The sequence below is a fragment of the Callionymus lyra genome, chromosome 14 (genome assembly GCF_982586985.1).
Source record: "Callionymus lyra chromosome 14, fCalLyr1.hap1.1, whole genome shotgun sequence".
NCBI classification, from domain to species: Eukaryota; Metazoa; Chordata; class Actinopteri; order Syngnathiformes; family Callionymidae; genus Callionymus; species Callionymus lyra.
The window spans coordinates 16,427,350-16,438,951 of NC_141831.1; the positions used below are offsets into that span (position 1 = coordinate 16,427,350).

The window sequence follows — 11,602 nt, forward strand, 5'->3', positions numbered from 1 at the left end:
CTCTCACTCCACTCCTGCCCCCGAACTCAGAATTGTACAATTTAATAGCCCGAGGAATGAATGAGTCCCTGAGTCTATTAGTGTTGCACCTGGGTAGGAGCATTCGTGCACTCATTCTGCTTCTCTGCTCACTGATGACAGTGTTCAGAGGATGACTGTCATCATCATAATATAATAATAATTATAATAATAATTATAATTAATTATTAATTATTAATTGTTGTTATTATTAAGGTATTGAAAGCTAAATTATTATATTTTTATATCGTCTTTAGTGGATTTCTTTTGTGTGTTTTTGGTTTATTCTTCCGCCTATTCTTTTTTGTTATTATTTTATTTGGTTATTTATTGGTCCCGTTTTTCTTTTTTTTTTATTCTATTGACCATTTTTTCTTTTTTTTTATTGCTTATAATTTTCTTCTATCTATTCTTATTTTTAAGTCAATTTATTTCCCCAAATTATTTTGAACAAGGGTTTCCACATTCCATGTTCAGTCTTGATGATTAAAAACAAACGTCCAGTTTCCTCCCATTGACACTTCCTAAGAATCTCTGCCGACCGTCCAGACCTCGGACGGCGTCTTCGCCGTCACATGACTGTCGGAACACGTGGCGACGTAGGATCCACGTTCATCGTCTTCAGAAAAAAAAGCTTATTAGATTCGTCAGCTCCGATGTTGCCAGCATGAATTGTTCGGCGGCGCACTCGCAACTCTGCTGACGCCGCCGCACAGACGGACCGTCGCAGTAATTGAATTTGAGTTTGGACGACTAAGGGCTTCTGTCATGTCACCTAATCAAGCACAACGGCTGACGGCTGGTGCTCTGATTCGATTGGACGGCAGCTTAACGAGTCCTCGTGCCTGCAGGAGTCGCACAAGTGTGTGTGTGTGTGTCCGTCCACCGACGGATATTTGAAAACACACAACCCCTCGTAAAAGAGCAACACACACGCGTCCCTCCTCCACAGTCCACCACAGGTCCCCTGGCCCCGGTTCGGCGGCTCCACGCGTCTCACTTTCACACTTCCTGTGCGGCCGACCTTGTCACTTCCTGTTAGCGGCTGTCAGAACAGTGTGTGTCTTTCAGGTGTGGATGTGCGGTGGTCGCATGGAGGACATCCCTTGCTCAAGGGTGGGACACATCTACAGGAAGTACGTCCCCTACAAGGTTCCGGGAGGCGTCAGTCTCGCTCGGGTGAGTCTCTTTGTGCGTCTGTCATCACGTGTCACACTGTTAGCTACACAAAGACGCACATAGTTAAAGTTCAACTAAGTTTGTCTATCATATTGAAAAGGCTTTTGACAGACGCACACACACATGCATTTATATATCTAGGTAAACACAAATAATATTCCCGAACACAGACACACAAACGTTTAAAACTTGCATAATATAACACATTTTAAATCACACACAAATGAATAAGATAACATTTACAAATCAAACATTTAGACGCACACACGTGTATAAATGTACACAGATTTACATGCAAACAACAACGACGCACACATTCATATACTAATGAACACAAACGTATATTGATGAACTTCATTGAACCTTTTTATTGTTGAACATACAAACACAAAACACAACTACTTGGTTTATCAAATTTTTTAAATTATTCAACAGACGAAAAGCACAAGCAAGTACACAAAACACAACTACAAATATTTACACACACTTTTCAACGTCAATCAACACAATAATACTATCATACAACACTAACTATGTTCATGTCTTCACAAATACACAAAAATCCAGAATGTAAGAAATTTTGTGAAAGTTAACACACACACAGACACTTTATTGATGACAACAAAAACAACATGTCATATTGACACACAAATGATAAGATAATAACACTTAGACACACTTACTTTCAAAATGAAACTAGTTACACAAATATCCAAATTAAAAAACACATTTAGGCACCGATAGACAATGAAAACTGCTTAACACACACTTTAAAATCTAGGACCATGAATACACACATTACTTGTATTACTAAACACATAAACACATACATGCATACAACAGCAACACAACCATGTTTATTATGGGTGTGTTGCTGATGAAAAATCTGGTGAAACGATGCGTATCACGGTAAAGGGGAAATGAAACTATTGCGATATATTGCGATTTATAGTGATACTGTAAGAACAAGGATATTGAAGTATTGTCAAGTACTTGACCCTGGTGTTGCAGAGTTCAACACAATGTTTTGAAACCAAAATATGTCCAAACGTCAGCTTCAAAAGCTGCTGGATTCGACTGTATCCTCTAGTCCTCAGTCATCTCGCCGGATTTCCTTGTTCCTTGATCTGCGGCGGACGTAACGACTGCTGCCATCTAGTGTCCCGATGTTTAATTGCAACACAAGAAAGAACAAACACTGTGAATTGAAAATCATTTGATTTGCACACTTTATTTAAACAAAAACCTTATAAGAACTATGATAAAAATAAAAAAAATTGAAGAACAAAAATTTAATTGATAACGTGCTGTTGTTTAAAATATATATATATATCGATATTATTTTACATTAGTAGTTAAAATTCCTATCCACTTAAACAGATACACAAACATCACTAACTACACAATGTAGCCGCAAACGTATAAATACAGTGTTTGTTCATGAGCACAAATACACACTTTTATAGACCCACACCAGACTAGTAACACAATGGTACACAATTTAAAAACACAAAAAAGGTGTGACGTTGAGAACCTAGGACTGAGAGCAGTTCTTGTGTCGGTAAGAGTTGTGGGTCTAGAGGAGAACCTCTCGGGCCGGTCCTTCACGCTGCACCTCTGGTTCCAGAACCTGAAGCGGGTCGCCGAGGTGTGGATGGACGAGTACGCCGAGTACATCTACCAGCGCCGGCCCGAGTACCGGCACCTGTCGGCCGGAGACATGAAGGCCCAGAAGGAGCTGAGGGCCCGACTCAACTGCAAGAACTTCAAGTGGTTCATGAGCGAGGTGGCCTGGGACCTGCCCGAGCACTACCCGCCGGTGGAGCCCCCTGCTGGCGCCTGGGGGGAGGTGCGGAACGCCGTCAGCGGCCTGTGTCTGGAGAACAAACACTTCGTGTCGGGGAGTCCGGTCCGGCTGGAGAACTGTGTCAAAGGTCGCGGGGACGTCAGCTGGGCTCACGGACAGGTGAGGCGTCCACGACCCTTCACCCTCGCTGGTCATAATGTTTTGGTTTTCTCTTCCTATACATTTGTTTATTTAATCCCTCCTCCTATTTTATTTTCCCTTCCTTCCTTCAGTTTAATCCCTTTTTTTCTTCACTTGTCCTCCCTCCGTCCAGTCCCTCCTTCTCTCCCACCATCTGCCTCACCTCTCCGTCCTCCATCTGTCCTTTACTCTCCCTCCTTCTCTCTCTCTCTCTCTGTCTCTCTCTCCTGCTCTGCTACATTTCTCCATCCTCTACTTTCCCACCTTCACCTCCGCTTGTCCTCGACTCTCCTCTCGTTCTTCTTCTCCCTCTGTGTCCTCCGACCTCCATTAACCCGTCGACCGACTTTCTGTTCTGTCGCTTCACTTTTATCTTCCCTCCCTTTTCGCGTTTTCTCTCCCTCCGATTCTTCTTTATATGTTGTGCTTCTTGGTCTCGACTACCTCTTTTTTTCATTCGCTCACCTCCTCTATCTCCTGCTCTCTTTCTTTTTAGTCCTTTCTCTCTTTTTGTTCTTCACCTCCATTTTCTCTACTTTCATCTGCTTTCACCGAGGATTATTTATGCCTTATTTTTAAATACAGGTCCTTTTTTAATGACTTTTTGTTATGTTTTAACATTATTGTTGTTTTTATCTAGTTTTTTTTTTTAGCAAAAATCGGAAAAAAAACAATTTTTAAGTAAAGAAAACAATCTACTTTTTTAAATATTTGTTAAAATAAATGAATGATTATATGTGACGTGTGTCTCATTTCTATTGTTTAGATGTACAATAGATTTTGAGATTTTCTATACTTAAAAAAACAAAAATGTACAGAATTTTTTACACGAAAAATGAACTCAAAACTCTACGATCGTTTCGTTGACACAACCCAAAATATTTAATTACGTTTGAATTACACTTTCTTTTTTAAGTAACAACATTTTTAATTATTAAAAGTTACCATATCTAAAAAAAGACAGCATTTTTTTTTCAACAAAAAGAGTTTTGAGTTTCTTTTTCCTCAATTTGTACGATACAAAATGTCAAGTTTCTAGTACAACAAGTGTCAATAACCATCAGTATTTTTATTGAAAGTACAGAGAATTAAAAGTCTCTTTATAAAAAAAAAAAAGACAGACAATCACATAGACCGTAGCAACACAATGAAAACTGCTTAACACGCACTTTAAAATCTAGGACCATGAATACACACATTACTTGTAATACTAAACACATAAACACATACATGCATACAACAGCAACACAACCATGTTTATTATGAGTGTGTTGCTGATGAAAAATCTGGCGAAACGATGCACATCACGGTAAAGGGGAAATGAAACTATTGCGATTTATAGTGATACTGTAAGAACAAGGATATTGAAGTATTTTCGAGTACTTGACCCTGGTGTTGCAGAGTTCAACACAATGTTTTGAAACCAAAATATGTCCAAACATCAGCTTCAAAAGCTGCTGGATTCGACTGTATCCTCTAGTCCTCAGAAAATGTAAAAAAAAATGTACTGTTTTCTTTTTCAATATTTTAATCTTGCATGAATTTTAGCTTAAGCCATTATCAGGTAAATTCTCCTTCTTTTTCACTCTGTTTAATTATCATTTTATTTGCTTCATCTTTTACTTTATTCTTATTTTTTTCATATCCATTTCTAAACTCTAACCCATGTAGGTTCGAATTACAAGTTCTTAAATCTGGGAGTTCTGTTCCTCTCTTCTCCTCCGTCGCTCCCTCTGTTCGTCTTCCTTCTGTCGCGCCTCATCAGCTCCAGGAAGTGACATCATCTCCTCCCCCCCCCGCAGGTCTTCACGTTGGGCTGGCGCGAGGACATCCGCGTGGGCGACCCCATGCACACCAAGAAGGTCTGCTTCGACGCCGTGTCCCAGAACAGCGCCGTCACTCTGTACGACTGCCACGGCATGAAGGGGAACCAGCTGTGGCGCTACAGGAAGGTGAGGAACCCACGACCGATCCCCTTGTTGGGGATTTCTCTGTTCCGATGAACCGACCCCTCCCCAGCCTCGTACGTGGCGGTGGAATGAAGGACAGACACATGGATGAGTTTAAGAAAAATGCTCGTTTAGTGAATTATGCAGAAGTCAGAGACAAACTTACGTGAACACGGGCGCCAGCAAGCAGAGAGATCTATCGTAGACGTCTTCGCATGCCAGAACGCAAAGATCAGACAAAATGGTGGATCTTTATAGTAGAATATTCAGGTTAACGCCTCTAGTCAAATGTGAATGTAGGATTGGGTCAGTCACTGTAAACACTTGATTCTAAGATGGCCGGTCGCACGTGATCGTAGTGGAAATTTACCAAAGTTGTTTTCTTCTCGAGAGAGTTTGTTCTCAGCAACTTACTGGCCTGTTGTGTCTTTCAGTGTGAATTCTCAAACAGGTGTCCAGAGAATTCTTGGAATCTGGGATTGTTTAATCTTTCTGTGTGTGTGTGAGGCTTTGTGACCTCGGCCTTGTGTTGCAGTCAGTGAATCCAATGCAACAATAGGATTATTTAATATGAATTAAATATGAAAGATTATCAGTTAATCAAGTGACTATTTGAAATGTGTGTTAAATCTAGATGATTGATTACAGTAAAGTTGTCATTTCCTTACACCTTCATCCTCGACCTCTGACCCCCGTCCGTCCCCCTTTCGCAGGACAAGAGTCTCTACCACCCGGTCAGCAACAGCTGCGTGGACAGCAGCCCGAACGAGCGCCGCATCTTCATGAACGTGTGCGACCCGACGGCGGCGAGTCAGCAGTGGCTCTTCGAGAAGACCAACAGCACGGTTCTGGACCGCCTGGGCGGGTGATCTCCACAAGCTGCACGGGTTCAACTCCGGGGTCTCCGTTGGCGACCGTCCGTCCAAAGAGAGGGGGCGCCAGAGATGAAGTGAAGTGTGGATTCTCACTGTGTCCTCGCCCTCTCTCTCTCGCTCTCTCTCTCTCTCTCTCGCCCTCCTCCCTCGTCCTGCTGACATCCTTTCTTTTCTCTCGGTCACTTTAATTGTTGGAGGCCGTCGAGAGCCGCCGTCACGGATTCCTCGTCCGCGGCCGACGCCTCCCGGGTGGAGGGTTTTTAAAATGCACTTGTGGTATCTGCTGACTTGAACGAATCTTAGTGCCTTGTTGGGAGGAGTCCTCGTGCGCGTCCGTGTGTGTCGGACCGTGAACGCACCACCGGAATCTTGCTGCTGTTTTTTCCCTCCTCAGTTGCACAAGAATTCAACAGGGATCAAAAACATTTTTTCTGGGTTTTTTTTTGTTTTTTTTTGTTCTTTTGAAAATACACTGAAAAGTCCAAATCAGAAAACCAAGTGTCAAAAACCCTCAGTATTTTTATTGAAAGTACAGAGAATTTTCTACACGAAAAATAAACTCAAAACTCTACAATCATTTCGTTGAGACAACCCGAAATATTTAATTCGATTGAATTACGATTAAACTAGTTTTTTTTTATTTAAAGTAACAAAATGTTGTCATTATTAAAAGTTAACAGATTTAAATTAAAGAAAGAATTTCCTTTTTTTACGAAGTTTTGAGTTTCTTTTTCCTCAGTTTGTACCATACAAAGTGTCAAGTTTCTAGGATAACGAGTGTCAAAAACCATCAGTATTTTTATTGAAAGTACAGAGAATTAAAAGTATCTTTATACACGAACGTTATCACTTGAAAATGGGATTCATGAGCCTACGATATTTTGTTGACACAACCCCAAAAATTGTATTTTTTTTACGAGTTAAAGAGAATAAACAAGTATAACAATTTGAATGGTTTAAAATAACGTGATCTTTTTATTTTTTTGTAATTCAACTGAAAGAGATTTTTTTTTCAGGGGAATGTCTGCAAGAAAACTATCGTATACTTTTGAGTTTCTTTTTCCGTGCTAACTGTTTACATTCACCAAAAAAAATTGCACGACGCATAATTTCCGATCACAGTGTAATGAGTGTCAAAATAGTTTTGACTTTTTTTTTTTTAAAGATCAGCCGTTGAAATGAAAGTACAGAGAATTTAAAAAACGAAGACGGGAGGTTTTTTTCCGACAATGTCGACACGGAAATGCAAAAGTTTACAATCTTTTTGTTAAGTCGGACGACACAAGCTATATTTTCCGATAAAAATTCAACTGAGTGAACATGACTTCTGTAACAAGTCCAGTGATGTTGAACCACGTTTTTTTTTTTGTGTTGTTTTTTTATCATTAACGTTCTTGTTCCAGGTTGGAAATCACTCTCCAGACCTCCAGGGGGCGCTGTATTTCATTAGTCTCTGGTCTGAAAGGGATGTCGGGGGTTTAATTTTGTGAATTGTGTTAGATTTTGACCTTTTAATCGTCCGTCTCTGTCGTTCTCACTCTTAATCTTCTCCCATTTTTCCTGAATCTGAGCTTCCACCAGAAGGAACCGCGAGGGTTTTTATTTTTTTTATATCTGTGCGGCTCAGACGTTCGTCTCCCGTGAAGTTGCTGAAGATAATTATAGCAACTGAGTGATGAAGGTGTAAAAAATCCTGTTGTCAGCTTCTTTATTCAACCTCTCCGGAGAGTTCCTTCTGAAGTTCAGCTGCGCCAGTAGAAGAAGAACTCTTCAGGGTCGACGAACTTTGACCTCCCGCTGGTCATGTTTCTATAATACTTAGAAAGTCACATTTACAACTACTGTAATGAAAATGCATTGAAAACGCATTCAAAGCACTAGAGTTTTAAGAAATATTGACTTAAAAAAATTATATAATTAAAAGAATAACCGTTCAGCTACTTAAGAATGGATGATGCTAACAAATTTATGACGAACAATTTAAGTTATGGGTTCAACAGCGTTTTTATTGTTTGTTTTGGGGTTTTTTTTTAAAACAAAAAACAAAAATATGAAGTTATCTCCCTTTACTATAACGTTACCGGAGGAAAACCTTACATTCTTCAGTCATTGAGTTGCCAAGGATGACGATAACATGGATTCAAAACGGGACCAACAGAGGTAGTATTACGTTAAACAAGTTTTTCATAAGTATAAGTATAAGTATTTGGAATTTAGAAAAAAAAAGTCTGTGTGTTTGTAGCCAACCTAAAAGATTCACATCTTCAAACCTTAATGTGAGTGACTTTTATGAAGGTAGACTTCCTTTATTTACTGCCAACAAGTTACTTTAAACAGATTAGTTAAATTAATTAGTGCGTACGTGGAAAAAAACGTGAAAATCTGACGCTCGGATTATAAATTTGAATATAAAATAGTTGTGCTGGCGAAGTTTCATGAGGCTTAATTTCAGAGCCAACTCGTTGGCACTTTTTCCTTTGAGCTTTGGCTTTAAACAGCTATTTATGATTTTTTTATTTTTTATTATCATTTATAAACAGAGACCGCCACCTATTGAGGTCTGAACATACAGTGGATGAATGGATTGATAGGAAATTGGGTTTCCAGCTCGGTTCAGCATGTTTCATAAAAACCAAGTGCAAACAAAAGAACAAAGTGCAAGTATAAAGAACATAGAGCAAATAAACGCAAAAGAAAGAAAAAATGAGGCTTCATGAAGCGTCGCTGTTCAACGCAAGTTTTAACGTCAGGTTTTCAATGTTGGTCAGTTTTGTAGTTCATAGTCTTAACTCAAATAATTCCAGCTTATTTTCTGTAGTTTTGATTTTTGATGTGTGGAAATATTTTAATTTGTTTAAAACACGACTACGATCGCGCCGAAAGTATTCCTTAGCAGTGAGTGAAAAAAGGTTTCCTTCATATAAAGTAGTTTATCTTTATTTTTCCATCCCTACTTTCAAAAACCTCAATTTAAACGACATTATTGTGACAAAGTGATTATTTTTATTTGAAAATTCTGACTTTTGAATTGTCAGATTTGACGAATAGAATGTTCAGTTCCCTTGCAGAGTATATTAATATTTATTTGCCGAGTAAAAATATATATTTTACCATAGTTTCAGACAACTACGGAATATGGGAGTTCCTGTTAGTTCGTCTGAACATTTAAATTGATATTCTACTTTACTTTGTCCTAAAGACCTATTTTTGAACCTGTAATCCTGAACGATCTCGATGTCTTTGTCTGTTTAAAACCTTCTTGTTTGTGTTTTTGGTTTTTTTTTATTTTCTTCAGAACTAACTTGTCATCGCTATGATAACATGAGTGAACTTGACGAAGCTCTTGGAAGTTCTACGTTTGTTTTGTTTTCTTTTTGATTCCATACGACGAATGTGACCTTGAACTTGACCCTGGGCCATATATGCAAGCGTAGCTGACGGACTACGACTCTGTGGTGAAGCTAAACATTTTGTATCTGCGAGTGTCGACAACACATTTGTGCAATCCTGAGACGGAAATGTAGGTTTTTTATGTATCTCGCCAGAAGATATTTTTTTCTACTGCAGCTGTAAGATTTGGATATTTAACAACAGAAATGGAATTGTATCATATTTTTGCTGAGATTGTAGAAAAAATAAATTTATATTTGGATGAAAAGTTCTGGAGCTACTCAAGGGGTTTTTCTTGGACCACTTACGTCAGAGATGTTCTTTTCAAGTGACACTCATCGATCAGCGTCGCTCTTATGAAGTCGTTACATGTGAGACTCGCATGTGTTCTGGTCGCCGCGGTGATGGATGCTGTTGTCATCCCGCCGCGGAGATCAATGCCAGAACCTCTGGAGACTCGCCACCGTCTTCGCCCACGTCCGGAGCATCACAGTCGTCCAGAGTCTCATTCATCAATCGGGAGCGGCTTCAGCAGGATAGGGAGAAAAAAAAAAAAAAATCCATTCTCCATCAGCGCTTCAGACGCGGCAGCAAAAAATGAAAGTTCTGACCTTTATTTAATCAATGCAGGAGATAAAAAGTCATTTTTCTTCCCCTCTCACCTGCTGAGTTCTCGCAGCCACTTAGAAATGAAGCGACGCGTCGACTCAAGTCTCCTGTGGTTTTGTTTCTTTTCATGAGATCCATTATGGTTTTTCTGACAACTTGAGGTTGAGATTGTTTTCTGATTTTCTACGCCTGGAAAAGAACCTTATTCGGGTCAGAGCTTGTCCTGGAGTTTAACCCTCAACCTCTAGTGCGACGGGTCGAACGGTTTTATTCATTTTTACAGCCAACTTAAGCATCAGGTTCTAAAAGAAAAAAACCTCTTTATTATTGAGCAAGTACTTTATATATTTACAATCATATCACCAAATTATATTTATATTTAGAATATTAAAATGTATTTATAACACATAATTGCTTCTTTCTTTTTCATCTCACAGCTTCTATATTTTATTTTAATTTCAGTAGTGATGTGTTGATGAAGCTTCGTGAAGCAGAGTCATGTGGTTTGGAGGTCAGTAGGTGGCGCCATCAGTTTCTTTATAAGAACAATTTTTCAAAACAAAGGAAAATGGTGCCACCTAGTGGCTCTGAAGGTAACGACACTGATCATAAAGCACATTATCTAAGAACCTTTGTTCTTCTACTATTGAAGGTTTTAATCAGACGTAAGTTTTCATATCCGAGCATCACTTCAAGTCTCTGGCCGTTGCCAGGGTAACCAGGAGATCAATGCCACCGGTCATAATGTGAAGATTAGATTCCTCGACTTGTGCTGATGACCCGGAGGTCGATCCAAAAAAAACGGTGTTTTTTTTTTTCCCCTCACAGCGCCTGTGTTGACATGTGACCTCCAACTTTTCCTGTCGATTTTTATTTCAGCAACTCGGCGGCTCGGAGATGCAACAGTTGCCATGACAACCTGAACAGCTTTTTTTTTTTGGATGCTAATGTTTGTGACTTGACCGACCTGCTGTGTGAACATTTTTCCCTGCACGTGAGATCTGTGGAAGAAAATCTGTGACATTTGACTTTGAACGCTGAATTTGAACAGCATCAATAACATACTTTAAATACACAAAACCACTTTTTTTAAACAATTCAGTGTAAATAAATTCAAGGTCATTAAGAAGTCGATGCAAAAGTTCCATCTTAAAAGTCAGTGTGAGAAATTCCACGTACAATGTGCTGAATAATTAGGATTTATTTTCGATTTGGGATCGATTGCTTTTCCTTGATTGCCTGAACTGTAATTTTTACACCAATTTTCTTACGCTGAATTTATGTACGTTTTATTTTTCACGTTGTTTCTTATACACTAAATATTATTTTACATTTTTTACACATTTATTTTACAGTGAAAAAATTCCCTGCATTTCAAAACTAGACGGCAAAAGGAAAAAATCCCTTATTTTTGCTGAAATTGTAGAAAATAAGCGTATTTGGATTTTTTTAAAAAACGCGTGTTGGTTGCCACTGGTCACTCCTTGATTGCTTTTTTTTACACCGAATTTACGCTAAATTTATTTACATGTCATTTGTTAGCAATTATTTTTTAACATTTAATTGTTTACACTAAATATTTGTGTTACATTCTT

The 11,602-nt window shown here is 38.9% G+C and overlaps 1 protein-coding gene across 1 annotated transcript in view; it reads left to right on the plus strand.

The window, feature by feature from the left end:
• Window positions 1-9,667, plus strand: part of LOC148066185 (polypeptide N-acetylgalactosaminyltransferase 10-like) — a 54,669-nt gene extending 45,002 nt beyond the window's left edge. The window contains exons 8-11 of the mRNA XM_087807872.1: window positions 1,090-1,197; window positions 2,825-3,163; window positions 4,987-5,136; window positions 5,847-9,667. Coding sequence (XP_087663998.1) covers window positions 1,090-1,197; window positions 2,825-3,163; window positions 4,987-5,136; window positions 5,847-6,002 — 753 coding nt within the window. The 3' untranslated portion in view covers window positions 6,003-9,667. The remainder of the gene's footprint in view (window positions 1-1,089; window positions 1,198-2,824; window positions 3,164-4,986; window positions 5,137-5,846) is intronic.
• The last annotated feature ends 1,935 nt before the right edge of the window (window positions 9,668-11,602 follow it).